The 21,137-nt window shown below is 42.5% G+C and overlaps 1 protein-coding gene across 3 annotated transcripts in view; it reads left to right on the top strand.

Moving 5' to 3' along the window:
* Positions 1–20,313, top strand: part of adamts10 (ADAM metallopeptidase with thrombospondin type 1 motif, 10) — a 54,321-nt gene extending 34,008 nt beyond the window's left edge. For 2 of the 3 annotated variants that reach the window (XM_086225431.1, XM_086225433.1), the window contains 10 exons: positions 2,682–2,815; positions 5,523–5,646; positions 10,976–11,056; positions 11,507–11,685; positions 11,839–11,965; positions 12,386–12,515; positions 12,592–12,796; positions 14,411–14,587; positions 14,816–14,981; positions 16,078–20,313. In XM_086225431.1, coding sequence (XP_086081557.1) covers positions 2,682–2,815; positions 5,523–5,646; positions 10,976–11,056; positions 11,507–11,685; positions 11,839–11,965; positions 12,386–12,515; positions 12,592–12,796; positions 14,411–14,587; positions 14,816–14,981; positions 16,078–16,187 — 1,433 coding nt within the window. In that variant the 3' untranslated portion in view covers positions 16,188–20,313. The remainder of the gene's footprint in view (positions 1–2,681; positions 2,816–5,522; positions 5,647–10,975; positions 11,057–11,506; positions 11,686–11,838; positions 11,966–12,385; positions 12,516–12,591; positions 12,797–14,410; positions 14,588–14,815; positions 14,982–16,077) is intronic. The other variant, XM_086225432.1, reaches the window with a different exon arrangement.
* The last annotated feature ends 824 nt before the right edge of the window (positions 20,314–21,137 follow it).

The raw sequence follows: 21,137 nt of genomic DNA, 5'->3' as shown, positions 1-21,137 counted from the left end.
ATAATGCAGCCTCGCGGTTAGATGATTATTGATGAGATTATTTACAGAAGAAGACAGAGAGAGAGAAACTGCTGGTTTTTAGGACGTACTGTTTTCACTCGCGTCTGTCTGACTCTCAGCAGGATTATGCAAAAGCTACCCGGCTGATGGCCATGAAACTCCGTTGAGGGCTGGTGAGACATGAGCCAGAAAAGAACTTGTTAAATTTTGGGGCAGCTCTGGATGTTTTTATTAATTTCTCAGGAAATATTACATGGATCTTGTCAGGTGTCCACGATCTCCTACTGTCCTTCGATCTTTATAGATGAAACTTCTTTTACAGAAAAGCAGTTGTACTTCCAGACCCATCGTGTGCATTTACTGTACACGACATGGTTGCACCGTTGTCACATTGTCGCGATTTCTCATCATCTCAATACGATCACCATACACTTGTTTTCTTTAGCGTTGATAAGTCACACTTGTAACATCTTTGTGCTTTCTCTGTACGAGTGACATCACGCCTACCCCCCTCGCTCAAACTGAACATGCTCCCCTTCCCTCTGGCTGAGAGAGAGTAAAGAAATTGGCCAGCGAACTTTTCTTAAGCGCAAGTGTGGGATAAAGTATTTCATATGAAAGACAGAAGACATTGTTGCAGGTGTGAAACAGTAGTTGAAAACAGTTAAAGACGACAAAGCTCCTGACCCACATCTGGAGTTGCAAGGTAGCATGAAACTGTTCTCCCCGCTGAACCTCTATAACCACAACACTCCTCAAGTGAATTTTATAATATCATATCAGTCTTACATACAAAACGTGGTATGGATTTTTGGGAATTGTTTATAGTTTACAGTTGATGTGATAAATTTATCTGGATTTTTTAACTTGGAATACTGAAATTGTCAATTGATTGAAAAAGTAACCATACCATATTTAGACGTATTGATTTCACTGCATGAGGATCGTTCTGAATTGTTGGCTGTTAAAATCTATTCTGAAGTATAAATATATATACGTACATACATATAATAAAGAGGGGAACATGCCTCAGTGGGTGAGATACTCTCCCTCGATTCCTTGAGTTAATACTTTGTAGTTTTGTCTTCGTATGCAAGTATTTGAGGAAACAGGCACTTAATCACATTCAGCTGTTTGTTCTCTGCTTGTCAGCACTGGAAACATTTCCTACCCCCCAGCAGACGGTCCCCTTTGTCATCCTGCCCTTCACACAGCTGTGATGCATTCAGCTGAACACGTGCGAGAGACTTGCAAACAGTTGGACGTCGTCAAGGTCACGATTGATAATCATGTTTAAATGACATGACAGTTGACGGTGGGTCTTTATTACTCAACAAGGAGTTCCAGGAGGGGTAACGACCAAATGAAACACCTGACAGGACTTGCACAGAAGCTGGCTTGGTGCAGAAATTCAACTTTTTCTTTTTTCTTTTTTTTTTTTGCAGACTATTCAAATTTTGCACATTTTAGCTCAGGCTCCATCACGCTAACCGTGCTAGCGAGGTACTCAACCTTGCCCTCTCACAGAGACGTCTCAAAATCTAATTTAGCCTTTTTCCATGACATGGAGTCAACTTTGAGTGTTTGTATTGTGTACAGTGATGTTTTATGGCTGACAGTCTCACCTCATGTTCCATTTAGTAGCTGTTCTGGAGCCTTAGAGTGTATCACATGGACTTTGTCAACAGAGGGAAGTTGGCAGTTGTGATGGAAATTATGACGTTCCACTTATTCTCATCAACGTTAGCATGCTAAGGTTCCAAATTCAAACTGCAGTTGACAAAACAATCTCACTTCATGCTCCCTTTCCATTTCCACTTAGCAGCTGATCTGTAGATTTTGATTTCTTAGTTTTAGGGTATAAAAGTAGAATAAATCCTGTTTAGTCCAAATTCAGTTGTGCACTTTCATACATGCTGGCATCAATCTGACTTCTGTAAAACTTAGTAGGTCATTTGCATTAAATTGATTTTGAGTGATTGAGTTGAAACTTTTTGTGCTCCATCATGTGAATATAGTATTACAGGTGTAAATGCAGCTAATGGACTGAGAACAGGTATTTCCATCATCAAGTACATGAGCAGAAATGTCACTCCTCCGGATAAAACTGGCTAAGGTCAGCTGTGAATAAATTCCAACTTTTGATGTTGCATATGTAGGTTTAACACCCAGAGTTCATCCATGAAGGTCCCCCTCACTATCCTCTCCCACCAGTCTTGACCACATCTCACTCCGGAGTGTCCGAGCCACTTTTGTCTGCCTTTTTCTGCTTGTCTAAGACTTCCTTTGCAAACACAATCGTCCGGCTTCACAGGGGGGGGGGGGGGGGGGGGGGTTACCGTTGTGTTTGTTGGTGTGTTGATGTTTTTGTGGAACCCCTGTAAACAAGATGTGTTAACTGGAGACACGGGAACCCCCAGTGTAAATGTAAACAGGTTTGTTGCAGATAAAAATGTATTTTAATATAAAGTGTGGAAGTGTTTGTGTGTGTGTGTTTTGTAAATCATTTTAGAAATGTGACTTTAGTTTGATTATTTTCTGAGTTTTTGAATGCATGTGTTTGTGTTGTAATAAATTCCAGCATACATGCAGGATTTTGTCAATATTTGTGTGAAATTTTTTGAATAAGTTTGTATATTGATATTGTGTGTGTGTGTGTGTGTGTGTGTGTGTGTGTTCAGGTGGGGTGAAGACCTGCTCTCTGAACTGCCTGGCAGAAGGATACAACTTTTACACCGAGCGCGCTCCAGCTGTGGTGGACGGGACTCCTTGCCGAGATGACTCTCTGGATGTGTGTGTGAACGGAGAGTGTAAGGTGAGATCAGACTGTGTACACATCCTTGTGTTTGATTGAAATATAAAAGCCACTAGATGTGAGTGGAGGATCAACCCCAGACTGTCTACAGCTGAGTTAATAGTGTTTATATTGAGTCTGGAAAGCTGCCACCGTCCAGTTAAATCCTCTTGACTTTGGCAGACGTCTCAGCTCTCCTTCATCAGAGGTCCCTTTCAACTTGTTTTGTGGTTGTTTGCAGCTTTGAGTGTGAAAAGATTTCACCGCCACCCCCTCCAGCTGCCCCTTCGCCCTCATGATCCTGCTCTATTTCAAGTTTCTAAGGTGGACTGAGGAGTCGGAGAGGCTGTAGTCCTTGAACTCATCCAACGAGAGGATTTTGTTTATCAACATCCTTTTCTCTCCTCCTCCTCCTCCCCTCTTCTCTCTTTTCCCCTGTACTCAGTGACCTTCCAACTCAGCTGTTAGTCTGTCTGCACTGCAGGCTGGCTTTCATTCACTGCGGTCTTATTATCGCTCTCTCTCTTTCCCTTTCTGACTCTCTACATCTCTCCATGCCTCTCCTTCCCTCAACTTTCTGCTCAGTTTTCTTCACTGTACTCGTCAGATCCCCCTCCTGCTTCTGCTCCAGCGTCTGAGCTCCAGTGTATTTTATGCACACATAAAACTTCAAACAAAGCATGGAGAAATCTCCATCTCTTGTCTGTAACCTCATGCTGATTTCGGTTCCAAACTTGGACAATTAGGAGGAGAGAGAAACAGAAGGAGAGAGAAGGAGGTGGGGGAGGAAAAGGACCTGGGAACAGATGGTCCATTTGAACACAACATGCCTCTGCAGACGAAAGACATGTCCTGCCAGGAGCCCCCTTTTTCCCGGATCTGTTGGACAAAATATAGTGTACAGAACATTTGCAACACCCGTGAAATTAATAGACCAGGTAATTCCAGGTGACGGCTATGCTCTGATCTACCTCAGTGCGAATAGTGCGTTCATGAGAAACTGGAAAGTGGGAAAGTTCCAACCTCCAAGTGGTAGAGGTCTGGGAAGCAGCTCTGACGTCACTCGACACGGCAGCAAAATGAATTATTCCCACATTCTGATACATCACATGATGACCTCCACCAAGGAGATTGGGTGGTTTGTTTCTTAGCAGGATAACTCACATGAAGGCGTTTGCTAATAGCGTGGAAGGAAATTGCAGAGCCAGTTGAATATATGGAAGTAGATGAGCGGGTCATCAGCTGAAGTGGGCTGATCCTGGAACAGCTCCTCTGGTTACAAGAATGTAACTTATAGTAGAGAGTCTCAATTATGACCTCCATCAAGGGGGATGTGACACTTATGTGTTTGTTAGTGGAATATCTCAAAAAAGAATGGATTTTTATTTAATTTGTTGGAAAGAAGGGTAATATCACACGTGATCACACTGTTCTAAGCTACAGCCTGAGCTCACTGAAAGTGCTGTTTGGTTTTTTTTATATCTCATAAACTAATTTCAGTCCGAGTTTACATGAAGTGGTCGAAAGAAAGAATCTCGACCCAGATTGTGATCCAGATGACCTATTTTCAATATAATGGTTGGCGACGAATGCAAGCATGTTTTGATGAAATTCATTGAGTCCATGCGTTCTGATAAGCCGGACCATGCGGACGGTGACCTGGATTGGTGATCAAGAAGGCTTATTTTTGGCGGTTTGGTCGTAAATGTGACACATTTTGATGATATCATGTTCATATTCTGTTTCCACGTAGCCTCCCTGGCAGAGGTAATCGCTCTCAGAGGGTTTTCTAGTTGTGAAACTGAAAATTACTCATTTGCTGAGGTGATGACAAGTGATACTTCACAGCTGACTTTTGCAAAAGGAGCTTAAGTTTTTGTGTAGCTAAACTTTTGTTGTCATCATGTCAGTACTACCCCTCCAAAATGGGAATTTTCTCAGCTGCTATTTGCAATATTGTAGTCAATAGCTAAAAAATGGTAAAATATTATTTTAAAAATCAAAACATGCGTTCTACTTTTGCAGGAACCATGCTCATATTCTCATACCCATGAATATTTTTGTAGTTGGCTGTGGTTTTAAACACTACACAATCAACTGTGTTGGACATCAGAATCATCATAACTTTTTGAAGCACAAACCAACAGCGAAGTTAAAAGGTGCTTAACAATATCTCGAAAAGCAGAATAATAAAACATGAATATAATAAACACTCACTTCCCTCATTATGCAGCTACCCTGGTAACCACAGCTTGATCAGGGTTTAAAGTCTGGATTAGGTTTTAAACTCTGATCTAATCAATGTAAAAGCAATGATAAACTGACGCCTCGTTATCCTCCTCCACGGTAAGCAAGCCTCACTTGAATATACCAGGATTAGAGACGTTGACGTTGGTTCTATACACTTTTGTTTATGTTTGGTTCACCGTTTGAGTAAAACCACCTGCTTCGCTCATCACGAACGTTATTGATGTCGACAGCTATGAGTTTAGCAATCTAAGAGCATTATGTCTGCGCTGGATCAGAAAACACATCTGGAATCACCATCTGATATTTCTGTGTTTTGAAAGAGGCATCTGGAAGACATTAGAGGTAATCCCCCACCCCACCCCCACCCCCTCCAGGCCTCTGACACCTCTCGACTTACTGAGTGTGCCCCTTCACCCATGACCCTAAGTGACCCCCTCCCCCCCAACACCGCACCTCATTGGTTTCTCTCCTCCTGCAGCACGTCGGCTGTGATCGCATCCTGGGCTCTGATGTGCGCGAGGACCGCTGTCGGATCTGTGGCGGTGACGGGAGCAGTTGTGTGTCTGTGGAGGGACTCTTCAACGACTCGCTCCCCGAAGGAGGTGAAATACTTTTTTAAATCCCATCTCATCTTTTGGGTGCTCCTGCTAGAACACTGTACACTCTTTCACATGAAAATTAAAACTCACACACAGCACACGTGACAATATTATGACGGCCAACACAGCATCACAAAAGGAAAAAGAAACATCCATCCATCCATTTTCTACTTATTATCCTGTTAAGGGTCACGGGGGGGGGGTGGAGCCTATCCCAGCAGCTACAGGTGAGAGGCGGTGTTCAGCCTGGACAGGTCGCCAGTCCATCACAGGGCCAACACATAGAGACAGACAACCATTCACACTCACAGTCACACCTACGGTCAGTTTAGAGTATCAATCAGCCTCGTCCCCTCTTGATGTCTTTGGACTGTGGGAGGAAGCTGGAGTACCAGAGAGAACCCACACAGGAACAGGGAGAACATGGAGACTCACACAGAAAGATCCTGTGATGGAGCCGGGACTTGAACCAAGAACCTTCTTGCTGTGAGGCAACAGTGCTGACCACTGCACCACCGTGCAGCCTGAAAAATAAACAACTGGATAAAAATAAAAAGGTAGAAATTAAAAGGACAAACGAGCATTAAATAATCTCTTCAGTTACCTGTGATAATTGGATTAACAATGCCTTTTGAAAGGAAAAAAAAAAAGTAAACTCTAATAACTTCTTGTTTTGTATTGTGAGATTTAGTTTCAACGTTTGACCCAAAATGGGAGAACATAGACCAGGAAACAGATTAAAGCTGAACAACTCCACCACAACTTTAAATATATCAGTTTCCCTAACAGAATTTGATGGATGGTTGTAACTTGGAGCTTCCCAGCAAAATATTCCAAGTGGATTCAAAACAAAGTTTAGAATAAATATTATGTGGCCTTAACCAGTCTTGACTATCGGTTCGCAAACCGGACAAGAGATGGCTCAATGTCGTTTTCATGTCTGATTCGATGATTTTTTCCGTCTCCTATGCTCGTAGCAGAAATTCCCCCTTGATACTGTCCACAAATGCAGGATCAGTGTCGGCACATTGACTAAAAGACGATCTACTTCCCGGTCAACTCTGACTAATATTATATACAGGAAATCTATTTTCCTTTTCCGAGAGTGTTGCCTAAGTTTGAACAAGAAGATGAATGAATGCAGTGGTGGCCAAAAGGTTAAAGAGCCAATCGCTGAATAAACACAGGGGAACGATCGATATTGGCCTGTGCTAAAGTCCAGGTATCAGAATCAGTTAAGCTGTGATACAGCCGATCTTTTTCCTTCTCTGTAACAACTGAGCGGTTGGTGGTTAGGATGGGCAGACTTTTGAATATACTCAAGCAAATCTCATAAAGCGTTATCTACAGTTTTGGCTGAGTTATGCTCACTGATAAGTTTTGGCAGCATTTTCAAACATTCCAAGTGAATATTTAAAGTGGGAAAATATTGAGTGTTTGGAATACCAGGAATTATAGTGATTATCCCGTAGACTGGATATACACCCAAGTCTGACAAGTATAACCTTCATTTTTTACAACATGATGCAGCATTAACTCGTTATAAGCTGATTCTGTAAAATATTTTCTCTTGGAAACTTCAGTAGGAGGAATGATCCTGTAAATTGTTCTGAAAAATGGTTTCCAAGGTATCGAAATATCTTTCCAAAAGGACGAGACTGGGGGGAGGGGATATGTTTTTGACTTGAGCGCTGGAACGGTCTCGACTCCTCTGAGATTCAGATTAGGTTAACATGAGGCATTTACCGTAACAAGTGAGCAATCGATCTGCTGTCCCAAAAATGTGCACATGCCGTCTTTGGATTCAAATTCTTTGGACCGAATGCATCTTGGACATCTTCCTTGTGAGAATATGAGTTAGGATACCCCAGACGTTCAAAATCCAATTGTCTGTTCACATGAAAACTGTTCAGGGCAGCATACTGTTGCAGTTATTTACTTGGTAAAGCCAACAGAACTCCACATCGCACCTGCTTTATTGCTGTTGACTGCGTTGATTCAGCCCAGATTTAAAGTTGGCATTATATCCAGTAACGTTCGCCGGTCTTCGCCATCGCTGTCTACATCAAGTACTTTTTTTTTACCCGGTGAATTCCTGAGTTTATTATGCTCCATTCAAGACCTTGGAACCAAATCAATCTCTCAATATAGGTTTTTATAAAGGATTACGAATTAAAGGTTTGACATGTCACAAATGAAGTATTATTGTATAAGGGATGCACGAGATGGAACTTTTTTTCTGCCATTACCCATAATTACTAACCGATATTTATAACTAATCATTTAAAGCTATAGTGCCTCATACATTTGCAAAATGAGTTGCCACAATGCTCATTAAACTCGCGCTGCCGGGTAAAACCTCTCTCTTTGAGGTGAAGTGGTGACATTCTCACAAAGATGCGTGCAGATGAATGAGTTAATCATGCAGCACCTCAACTTTCCCAGTGTTATTTTATGACGTAGCGCATCCTTAAAAAACAATTCATCCTGGTTATCTGAAAAATCCGTCCATTAAATGTCTTTTCTCACATTGTTAAATGAAGGTGGGGGGTGGGCGGGGGGTGGGCAAAAACGTGTATCTGTCCCGTGATTTAGATCAAATATAGAGGTCCTCTATCAAGTGTCATTGTGATCATATGGGTAGTTTTCATGTAATCCTGCCAAAACACAGACAAAGTAAGAAACAGCCCAAAACGTAACCTCTTTGGCAAAGGTAATAAAAATTACACAAGTACCTTCAGTGTATATGTGGGTCTGGTCACATACAGATTGACTTTAAACCTTGAACACAAGATCTCTGGGAAGACGAGAAACAAACCCTTAACTCATACAGACAGCAAGGAAATATATAGAAACCATACACTGGATATATGTATACAACGTGTATATTTATCCTCCAGCCACCCAGGGACACGTGGCAGACCGATTTAGGTGAGGTCCAACCAGTGTGGCTTGAGGTGCAGCTGCTGTCGGATCTATTCCTGTTAGATTCTCCCCACAACACCAACTCTTAAGTATCTCCCCTAACTGTCAACACCACTCGCCCCCTCTCAGGATTCCTCAGAGCGGACACACCCTGAGCAGGCAGCCGTACTCTGGACCACAGTGACTGGGCAAATCTGTCAGCCAAAGTCCAATTTTCCATCAAAATGCTTTTTAAAGGAGACTTTGCCAAAGTTCCAGCCAGCTTTTTATCATTACGTTGTGGGGTTTATGAATTCCCTCCATGCTGCCTGCAGCCAGTGCTCCCAGCTCATCTCCTGGCAAAAGTTTGCTGAGTGATGCAAAACATCCAGCCGACAGTCACCTTTTCAAACTCAAAACATCTGTCCGCCATTGTAGTTATCAAAGCCAGCGGGTGGCAGTGACACGGGAGCATACATAGATGTCTCTGGAAGGATCGAGTCATGCACTGCAGATTACCGAAGCCTGAGAGTGGCCACTAGTTATACAAAATACCTGCACCTTCTTTCCAGGAGCGTAACGCTTCTTGAATAATAACAAAGTAACAATAGTCTGACTAACAAGTTTCTATTTGGTGATTTCGTGGGTTTTTCATCGTCATCGTAGCACATTTGTGCGATTTTGGTACCGAAAAGCTTGTATGGCAAAATATTAATCTGTGTTTGTGTACCAAATTAATGGTGATCGATTTTAACCAAAATTGTGTTATCAGGTTAGAATTTCCATTTTGCTAATTGTTCCAATTAATAGAAATGGTTTCAAATCAGGCTTTGGGCTCCATTTGTTAAATTCTATCTGCAAGATAAACTGCATCAACTTTACAGCAGGTTACCTTTGAGAGACTGGGTTCCCTCGGTCACAGCTTTAGTATAACCCAGGTCTCTCTCTGGCTTCAGCTCCTGGGCCAGCCTGGGAGGGGTTTTCGGTGCAGATTCATCACTCGGTCACGTTTACAGCAAGTGTTTGATTTCTCGCTGACCTTTAGCCAGCATCTTCGTCTGCTTCGATGATTTAAATATGGTTTGTCAGCTGGCAACGAAGGCAGCAGGGCAAACCAGAGTAGAAACGTATGCTGCACTGAGGAACTCAACAATCATTATATTGATCCTCTGATCTTCAGCTCCGACCTTCTGTTACTCGTGATAATGTCCACAGCATGCGCGGGTTTTATTTTGTTTTTCATACAGTGTTTTATGACTCTGTGAAGCATTGTAAAACAGAAATTGTGTCTGCTGCTAAGACAAGCAGAGTTCCCTGAGTCCCAGTCAAGCGTTCATTTCAATCATTTTTCTCTGCAGCGGGAGTTCAAACTCAACACACGTCCCTTTCCATCTGTCCTCCTGTGACTTGGCGGGCTGTGAGGGTTTAGAGGCGTGTCAAGGGTCGCTGGTTTACAGCGTCTTTGCTATAAGTTTGCCCCACCAGTCCTTGATTGTTAACAGAAGAACCCATTCCTTGCGCTTCTGCTTTCTCGGTGTCAGCCAGCCTCAGACCGTCCCTGGAACCTTCCACGCCTCTGTCTAGAAACTCAGAGCAGGATCAATCCCACCTCTCAGAGCTCCACCAGGAGGTCACCGGCCAAGCCTCTCCTTTCCTCTTGTGGTCAAAGCACTGGAAGGAATGACTTTACTCCTCCATTTTCATTCTTCTTTCCTCCAGTGAGGCTGAAGTTATTTGCAGGGCTGGCTTGACGGCAGAGCAGAACTGAGAAAAGCAAAGGTGAGATGAGCATAAAAAGAATGGGACAGGAAAACAGATGGAGGGAATAGAGAGAGGCCGGCTCTTGGCGTGGTTTTTGCTCTCTAGCAAAGAGCTGAGCGGAGCAGCTGAGGCCAGCTGGAATGCAGCTGGAATCTGAAGCCTCTGCTCAGTCCACCGGCATCCCACAGAGCTAAACACTACTTATGCATCTCTCCCCCTGATGCCCAGAGAGTAAACCTCCCTTCACCCTGCTCTCATTTTTACCAGCCGTGACAGCGTGCGGCTGGTAATGTTTTCACCTTGCGAGTCTGGGTGTTTCATCATGGTAAAATGTGGTCCTGGAGACACTTACTGTAGCAGGAACTACCACAGATGCGGTTTGAGTACTTTCGCAGGTTTTTATAAGTCTGTCTGTGGACAGAATTTGTCACCACACAAGCGTCACAATTATGCAAGATGCTTCCCCCCCCAAAAAAACACAAATTCACAGGTGCCTTGTTAATATCAAAACGAGTTTTGAGGATGGGTGTTGTCCGGCTCATGAGTGCTCCTGCAATAATGTAGTAATGAGTACTCATGGGTCGGAACGTGTTTAGTGGTGTAGCAGCTGGTGTGATCCTTCAAAAAGATGGACTGTTGTTTGACTCTGTGTATGTGTGTCTCCCAGGTTATGAAGAGGTGGTCAGAATTCCTAAAGGGTCCGTTTTCATCCACATACAAGAGCTCAATATTTCCCTAAACTACCTTGGTAAGATGCTATTCAAGTTCATTTAGCTATAATTGCCAAAATATTTGAGGAGACATGACAACTTTTGGGAAGTATGCTTATTGTCTATGTTGTTTTTTTTAAGTCCGACAGGCAGAATGGTACCCTTCTCTCCTCTCAATGTGAATTACAGCAGAGCTCCAGACCCCTACTGGCCCACTACTGCTAGTTAGCTTAGCTACAATAGACGCTAGCAGAGGGGCATTAGAAAGTCATCAGATACACCTGCATTAATAGAATGAGGGTTGTAACAACAGGACTGAGCTAAAATGTAGAGAAACAACAAATCCATTGCTGTATTCACAATTGCTCAGTTACAAACTAAGAACCTATGCAGGATTTCAAAATAAGATATCACACTAATGGGAATAATTTCTTTCATTTACTTGACTTTCTTGTCCGTGCCCCCCCCCCACCCCATCCATGTCCCAGTCCTGAAAAGTAAAGGTGACCAGTACTTTATCAATGGGAAGCTGACCATTGACACACCGCACAGGTTCAACATTGCTGGAACCACTTTCCACTACCGGCGACCAACTGACGGACCAGAAACTCTAGAGGCACTGGGACCAACGAATATGACCCTCATAGTCATGGTAAGAGCCATGCAGGTCAGTGTTTCTCTCAAAAGGTTCATAATTAAATGCAGTTCTTTTGTAAAATGGATGAGCAAGGTTTGAGTAAAGAGTCACAAAAGAAAGTGTGTGTGTGTGTGTGTGTGTGTGTGTGTGTGTGTGTGTGTGTGTGTGTAAATCTGTTTGTAGGTGCTAGTGAGGGAGGAGAACCCAGGGATCCACTATCGTTTTAACCCCCCAGTTAACCGGGATCCACTGGTCGGCTTCGCCTGGCACTATACATCCTGGTCACGCTGCTCAGCTCTCTGTGCAGGAGGTGGACACACACACACACACACACACACACACACACACACACGTGCACACACACAAAAAGGAGGACATTGCATTCACTTGCCCTAATATTAACCGTAACTTTTAAGATGCTAATATTGACGTCAAGCAAAAACATCTGACATGGAAGTGACTGCATAATGCGAATAAGCACCCACAGGTCGTAGGTGTTGCATATTTATTTTGTGTAATTTAATTGGCTTTTGTGTTGGTTACAAATATGTCAATAAAGGATCATAGTGAAGGATTAATTAGCTTATAACGGTACCCCTGCTCTTATCCTATGGTGGCAGAAATTACACGACCAGTAGGAAACAGACTTCAGCATCACTCTGACTCATCTTCGTCTTTGCACAAGAAAATTGAAGGTCATCAGGTCATGTGTTTTGTTTCACCTGGTCAGGTGTGCAGACCCAGCAGGTGGTGTGTAGGAAGCTGGGAGACAATTCTGTTGTCTACAACCACTTCTGCGATAAGAAGAACAAACCCAAAGAGAAGAGAAGATCCTGCAATACTGAGCCATGCTCCCCAACGTCAGTAATTGGAACTTTTAGTACTTTTTACACTTTTTCTTGTCATCTTTATTATACGTATCCTGTGTCGCTCTAGTTGGTGGACAGGAGAGTGGTCGGAGTGCAGCCGCAGTTGTAATGGCGGTCTGCGGACACGTGAGGTGTTATGTAAAAGGAGGCTCTCTGCATCAGAGGAAAAGGTCCTGGATGACTCCGCCTGCACCCAATTGCGCCCCCCACTTACTGAGCCCTGCAGTAACCACAGCTGCCCCCCTGAATGGCTGGCCCTGGACTGGTCAGAGGTAGGTCGACAGAGGTCAGAGGTCATGCATGTAGTCTATGGGGGAACTCCCAAATTCACTGTGCTACAGTCTGTATTTTTTTGTCAACTCATGACTGAATCAACCAGTGTTTTCTGTAAAATTCCTCTGAAGTGACGTTGTTCTTCTCCTCCAAACTAAGAAAGCCAAATATCTGCCAGGAGAAAGTAAGAGTAGCAATGAAATACACAACAGAGGCACGGAGCCGATGAATACATCACGCAGAACATGCTGCTTCAGTCATGAATACAGTACATTCTTGTCATGCGGGGATCCCCTATGCTATTTTTAGCTCAAGCATATTACGTTTCTTTGTTTGTCCTTGAACGGGGTCGAACATTGTGACATCACCTTTGTAATGAGATTTATATTCATAATTCTTTGATTAAATGATGTTCAATTTTTGCCTTAAATCTTTAAAATACAATGCCTACGCAGATACTTGCTTCAACATAGGAAATCAAATCTTACATTCAAAAACAGTGGTAACAGCAGACGGTAGGTAATGGACGGTAATAGACTGCTGCAACAACTGATGCTGTCCTGTTAAAATCTCCTTCTTATCACGAACATGCATCTTGTCCTGAACTTCAACTATATAGAATAACTGGACAGACTGGTCTGAAAAGGGATTCCAATGTGCCTTATAAACTTGCATTTCTTCTTATGGCCAGCAGGGGGCTGCTCCAATGGATGCAAATTGAGAACAGATCGTATAAAAGTCGATGCAAAAACAACCATCTCACTTTTTTTTTTTTTACTACCTTCGTAAACATATTCCTAGTCTTTTTATGGTGTCAGTTGTTGGTTTCAAGTTTTCTTTCAGAGTTTCTTTGAAAGAATCATGCTCATTTTTCAATTATAGTCCTAATTACATTAAAATAGCTAAGAAAGCACACTTTGAGTCTTCATAAACGGCATAAGAGTCTGTTAGAAAATGATAAGATTTAAATGTAAAATGATAGTCCACAATTCAGGGGTGATGTGACGGTGGCAACATCCACTTACATTACACGGTCGATGGTTCTGCACCTCGACCTCATGGGGAAAGTGGCAGGTAAACAGCTATTCAGCTGCAGCACATGAATGAAAATACCTATAAATGGTCTCACTCCGCCTCACGATCAAATCACAGCCGTGTGTTTACTGTGTTTCTGTTCCCTACGGTGTGACCACATCGCTGGCCCGCTGGCGGACCACAGCCGCTGTCTGTCAGAGACTAGCAACATGTTCCTCAGGGTTTTTAAACTTCATTTTAATGATCAAAACTATTGAGGATGATTAAACGTAGGACCTTTCTCGACTCTTTTGTGTGTTCTTAAACTACAACAGATCTTTCATTCCTCCTGGAGCTAAACTTCACAGTAAAAGACGAATTTATTCCAAATGTATTGGTGTTCAGCTGACGTCTTTTGTAAGGTAGCAATGGCACATGTGAGAGAAGAAATCATATCCAGCTGATTCACTGGGACTAAACAGCCCCAGACTTCTTTTGTTTTTACACAGCTGCTGCCCTCTGCTGTGTGGTTTAAGAATTTTTATGCATGTGACCGGTGTAAACACCTACTTCGCCAACTTTTCTTGCTCTGTCTGCAGTGTACGCCTAGCTGTGGTCCCGGCTACAGGCACCGTGTGGTCCTGTGTAAGAGCGGGGAGAGTGGTGACACGCTGCCAGAGTCCAGATGCCCCAAACATGGCCGCCCCACCTCCAGAGTGCGCTGTAACCTGAAGCGCTGCCCTCCACCTCAGTGGGTGATGGGTCCTTGGGGAGAGGTAAGAGCCTTCTTCTACTTCTGGTTGATCCTTGGACATAATCATTGAGTTTATCTGTTTGGGTCTTGTGAAGAAAGACAAGCCAACATGGCCCCCCACAGATCCTGCTTAACGAATAACCTTTGACCTGTTTTAGGATAAGTAGGGGTCCTGTGTAATTTTGGTACCCTGTTTGCCTGTGCGGGGTAAAGTGTACACTTGGGTGTTTGATGTGTATTTGTGTTGCAGTGTTCTGCCAAGTGCGGTCTGGGTCAGGAGATGCGTTCGGTGCAGTGTCTGACCCACACCGGCCAGCCATCCAACGAGTGCCTGGAACATCAGCGGCCAGCAGCCATGCAACAGTGCAAGAGCAAATGTGACCTCAGTCTGCCCATCAGTACAGACAACCCTGAAGGTCAGAGGTCAACGTTTATGATTGCATATTAACTAGAAAAATATATACTTCATGTCATACTTGATGTATTGAGTAATTTTTAAACTCTAACCTTATTCAAGAGGTAGTAAAATAACTGTATGATATCTAAGTATACTGTAGATTTGTGATGGATGTAAGAAATTCCTTCAAGGTCTCCCAAAAATGTTGTGTAAAGTTCTGCAAATGTTCTGGGAGGGTGAGTCCACCTCAAGGTTCCTGTAATGCCACCCTTCTGCATATGTTGTAGAAGCATGTCCTATATTTTTCCTTCAACCTATCCCCTTATCCTGCAAACATCCTGAATATTCCCTGAACATCCACTTAGTACCTTCCCCTGTTCTCAAAGAACTCCATCTTAACCACTTGGAACATTTTAGGAACTTTTTAGTAAAGATGTGTGAGAATGTAATATCGTAAAGATTTCCAGAGTGCACTGATTGTTCCCTGTTATCCCTCCGAATAACGTCACACTAACCTTTAAAAAAAACAAACTGTGGGAACTTTGCAGTTGGGCGGTTCTCAGAACTCTCCGAGAACACACAGTTTGGGAAGGTTTTACCCCTTATAAAGTCCTAAAGGGAACATTTTCATGTGACCTGCAGTATGATTCTTTCACATCCCAAAAGTCATCCGTGTACTCTTTCAATGGAACATCCTACTAAAGTGATACAGGAAACTTTGACTGTAGGACTTTCATAACCAAAAGACAATCCACAATTTTGTGTTAAGGTTCAGTATATTCATCAACCTTTTAGAGAACATTGAGAAAAGTCCTCTACTGTTCCCTCCAATGTAGGGGGGTTGATTATCTTTATAAATAAAACTTTGAGTGAATATCTGATTCTCTCACATTTCAAGCGGTGCATTAGTTTTCCTGGCAAAAGTCAGAGAATTTACAGTTGAACCTTCCATTTAAAAAGTATTCATACACAGGCAATAAATCTGTGGAAAGAGATCGTGATTTTGTTTTTGAGCGAGGCAGTTCTGCAGGATTACCACACAGCTGTACAAATGTTGCTGCAGCGTGAAATACTGAAGCTGTTTTATGTCTCCCCCCACATCCCAACCCCTGCAGAGTGCAAAGATGTGAACACTGTGGCCTACTGCCCCCTGGTGCTCAGGTTCAAGTTCTGCAGCCGGCCATATTTTAGACAAATGTGCTGCAAGACCTGCCAGGGACACTGAACTGGACACCATGGACCTCACAGCCTCCACCTCTTGATCCTGTCTACAAGCACACACACACACACACGCACACACACACACACACACACACACACACACACACACACACACACACACACACACACACACACACACACATCCATACAGTAATCCTAAGACCCACTGAGCCTTGTGACAGCAACTTGTGAGACCCCACCTGGGATGCTGTCAGACACCCAGTGGACCCATAACTGTTCAGATGGACCTTTTTCCAGGCAGATTCCAGGCTGAGCTGGGCCTGGTAAGCCTGAGCTGAAATCTACATTCCAATGGAGGGAGGGCTGCTGAAACCTGGAGAGGCAGAGTGAGGAAGAGTTCATCTTCCTCTTGCTCCCCTTCTCTCTCTGTCTCTCTAAACTTTCCCTCTGTTGTTACATTTTGGTGCTACTATATTTCTCTTTGGCTGCAGGACTGGTCGCAGTTCCACTTGTTTTTGTTTGAGTGGCCTTAAAGTTAAGCCTGATTTCTTAAAACCTGTATGTTAACAGGTGATATGTGTTTAGTTATGAATTTTAGAAATCCACTCTGTAAAGAAAATGATCCTCCAGATATCTTTGCCCATGAAAATGAATATCTTATACAATGAAATATGTTTCTATGTTATCTGATAGCTGTTACTTGACCACTTTGTTTTATGCTATTGCTTCGGTCTGTACCAACATATTCATCGGTCCTCGCTGTTCAGCTGAAGTAGAAGCAGAGTTTGATTTGCACAAAGTGTCAGCAGTCACAGGACGTTTATACATTTGTGTTTGTTTTGACGTGATTGAAGGTTTCTGTATTAGGGGTGGGATAAAAATGGCAATACTCCATTATATTTTGGGATACTTCCTCTTGCAGTACGTTATCGATATACTGATACCAAATATACAGTACACATGTTTATAAAGCGGCAGGCGTTATACGTGGATTCCCCCGTTTTTATCTTTTTTTATCCCAGTGTCTCTTACCCAAAAGTACTCGGTGCTGCTGTTAATAACCATAAAAAAAGACCCAGTCAGCAGAACAAGCAAATTAATTTTTAATTCCTGCTTCTTCTTTTTTTGTCATTTAAGGGTGTTTACCCTTCTTCAGTAACACAAAAAATGATTTATATCACAAACAAAATGTTTCCCTCTGCCAAGGAGGTAATGTGATCCGTGGTATGTGTTTGTAAGCAAAACCTAATGGAGATGGTTTTAATTGAATTTGGTGGGAAAACTGGGAATATTAAAAGGAATGAGTAATCACCCTTTGGAGGGGGTTCGCGGTAAATTGTACAGTTGATTCTGGATCCTAAAGACAGGTCGAAACCATGAGCAGGATATATTTATGTGTCAAATTCCTTGGCCACGCGTTTTCCAGAGGAAAATTGATTAACAAATTTTGATGTTTATAGTCTGTATCCATGTGGCAGAGGTTCGGATGTGTCTTAGTTTTCCAAAGATTCGATTTTTGCAGGATCATGACATCATGGTTATTGATAATGGAGGTCGTGTCGTGTCGTGAGTCATTCCCACCCCTACACTTTTCTCACTACAGTGAAACTGCCGTAGTCTTGCCACTTTGCTGGATGTCATCTGCTCATCTGTTAGTTTGCTTCAATATTTTTTACCCCTGCAGCAAAACAGCTTAAACGCAGAGATGCTGCCTTCATAATGTGAGCCACGCCAGTGTTGACCCACCGGGACCTTTTTCATTATAGGATGCTATTTTGTGCTGTGGCTGCAGACTGCGACAGCTTGTTCAGGAAGACTTCTGGGAGAAAAGCTTGGCTCGGTGGCATTATCAGCCGATCGCTGTCTCGCCAAAATGACACACTGACTGGACAGAGCAAGTAACTTTAACGATGAGTGGAAATTCAGATCACATCGAGGCCACAGTGAGTCAGCTCAGCCAGCAGGAACAAGACCAATGAGGAGGAGGGGGAAAGTGTCTGACCGTAGTGTTTTGCCAAACAGTTGACACATCCATAAAGAATCTCATTCTTAATCTTATGATTAATAGCCGATTGAAGCCAGTTTACATGGACGGAATTTTTCCAACTATTGACCTTTTATTCATCAGAAAACATTGTGATTAAGGGGTTTACATGAGCTGCTTGTAGAATATTCATTCATATTCCCCATCATTACATCCCTACGATCAGTTTCCCTTCAGAATTTGACCTAAACTGTTTCTATCATATTGCTACTGTGGTGTTTTCTTTATGAATATGATTTAAAAAAAAAAAAACTGCTTTGAGCCAAGTTGGAAATACTCACTTGGAAGTTACAACTGCATCATCAAGCAGGTTGACACTCTGACCTTATTCTTATTAAGGTTATCAGAAAATGCTCCTATATGGCAGTGTCTGATTCAAAGTATCGTCTGAATCATTTCAGTTATGACTGTGCATGTAAACATAACTGTTGAAAATCACAGCAGGTTTAGACGTTTTCCCTACACTGACAGAAAGCTCAGAAATCTCAGCAGTGTTCTTTGTAGAACAGTTAAATGATTTATAATGAATCTAGCAAATTGGCATTCCCACGTCAGCGTTTTTGTTTTCCTGCTGTCACAAAGGATGCATCAGCTCACCCAGTGACTGTGTAACACATTTAAAGGAACATGCCAGCTTTTAGGGAACTACATGCCATTCTCTCCAGAGCCAGACAAGAAGATGGACACTCTTCTCTCAGAGTGTGACCCAGAGAGATCATTAGCTTAGCACATATTGGCATACCTCCTTCAAAAGTCATCAAATAGACTTTTCTCCAAAAATGGTTTTGCCTGCAATGATACTGTGCCTCTCACAACAAAATAATAATTTCAATTTATGAGACATTGACACATTTTTGAATCAGATACAGAAGCAGACCTACTTTTCTGAATGGGTGCGGTGATTTGCCATCACTAAGGCCCCACCAAAACTTCAGCCAACAAAATAAAACACCGACAACAAGAAGAGCGACTGCTGCTACTAAACATGGCCAACTTTGTTAGAGAGGATGAGGATGATTACGTCTGGACCAATAATGATCCTGAAACCTATCTGTTTGATGTCAGACGTACAGTATGCTAACACTTCCCATCCACTACCATTGATTGCGCTAAGCTAACTAATGGTCGGAGTGAGGAAAAGGGTATCTATCTTCCTGTCTGGATCTGGAGAGGACAGACGGTTAAAATATTGCCCCAAACTTGGCATGCAAGCAGTACTGAATCATTGAAGAATTCCATGGCATATTTTTAAAAATGTTGCTTCAGCTGTCTCTCTATCCTGTAGAGTATTTTTGGAAATGCTGCGGTCATCATGTTCAACAGCATCGCTGTGACGTCCACTGTGCTCTGAACTGCGGCCTGACTCTTCACAAACGCTGGGAGCGGCGCTATGTAACGGCAATGATTAAGCTGCGGTGTTTTTCCCTTTTCTCGCGGTGCTTTACTTTGGAATGGTGCTATTAGTTCACTGTTGTTGTCATTGTGTCTGATTTATCATTTTAACACACAAACCACCTGCAGTGTGCAGCTGCTCAGGGCCTCTCAGAAACCGGGGCCCGCTGTTTTTTTTTAATCATGTCAGTATTCAGGTTACACTCATTGATTTGGAAGAAAAATACTGTAACGTGGGAGACTTTAGTAGTTTTGGATACATTTAAGGGCAATATAGCAAATTTGGGGTTGAGGAAACATACTTAAGAGTTCCCAAAATTCCTAGTCGGCCTTGCAAATCCATCAATGTGCATTATTTAATTACAATGTAGTACAGCTCTGTTTAATGCCAGCATACAGCTAATCCCTTCCTGTGACTATTCAGGTCTGAATACAATTTGTTACATTTCATTTGCACATACTGTTAGACATTCACAGTGTCAGAAGGGTTTTCATGGTCAGAGGTAATCTCATGTCAGTGTCTGAAAGGCATTTTTTTTTCTCTGTTGTCAACTTTCTGTATCTACCTGGGCTTCTAGTGAAGGTTCACACTGAGTAGTGAACCTTCACTAGTAAATACGAGGGACTTTACTGGTAATTATTGTTTTCACGTGCTAATTATAACTTGTACTGTATGTTGTTCAATACTAGTATAGAAGATGGATCCATTTGTCCGCCATGTACATCTTTTTAAAAGGAAATATTAAACTGATTAAACGTGGTGCATTTTTGAGTCAAAATCAGTTTCCTTCTCTTTAGTTTGGTTCACTTATAATTTTGTTGACATTCAAACACATGTGGCTGTCCTCAACTAACACTTAAATAACACACTTCCATCTCCTGACTCAAAATGAGATCATCATCTGTTTCTGGCTTTGAAGACTTTTAAGGCAAAGACAAAGAAAGATCTTCTTCCTTTTTATGCAAATGAGGCTCATCATCCATCTTTCCTGTGATTCTCCTGACAAAAGCAAATCTGAGTTAACACTTCTATCTCTTTTGCTTATGATATGGTTTTTCTCTTCAGTGAGTTCTTGATTATGAACTTACTTTTAATAATTATAATAATAATCATCACTTTAATACCAGAAAGGACACATTTCTTGCAGTATTTCAAGCCAGGTGTAAGAATGGACTCCTACAGAAACCGATATGAGCTGAAACAGCACATTGCAGTTGAATACCTCAGTGTTGTGCACCTCTCACAGTGACTTGCCACCGAAGTCTGGTTCATCATCTGTGATTTTCAGTTGATTTTTGTTTTAGATTTGAAGAAATTTCATGAAGATATTCCTGAGATATTAGAGATATTCATATTAGATGACAGTGACCTTTGACCACCAAAATCTTTTCAGTTCATCTTTGAGCCCTAAACTGTCAGGCACCTTCACATCTGACAGAGCTCATAATCCCCGACTACCCAGCTAGAACCCTTCGCTCCCAGGATGCAGGGTTACTTGTGGTTCCCAGAGTCTCTAAAAGTAGAATGGGAGCCAGAGCCTTCAGTTATCAGGCTCC

Source organism: Aulostomus chinensis, chromosome 14 (assembly GCF_037954235.1).
Source record: "Aulostomus chinensis isolate RoL2024-O1b breed Wild chromosome 14, RoL_Achi_v1.0, whole genome shotgun sequence".
NCBI lineage: Eukaryota > Metazoa > Chordata > Actinopteri > Syngnathiformes > Aulostomidae > Aulostomus > Aulostomus chinensis.
Note: the sequence above shows the minus strand (reverse complement) of the source record. Positions and strands in the feature narration are given on the sequence as shown.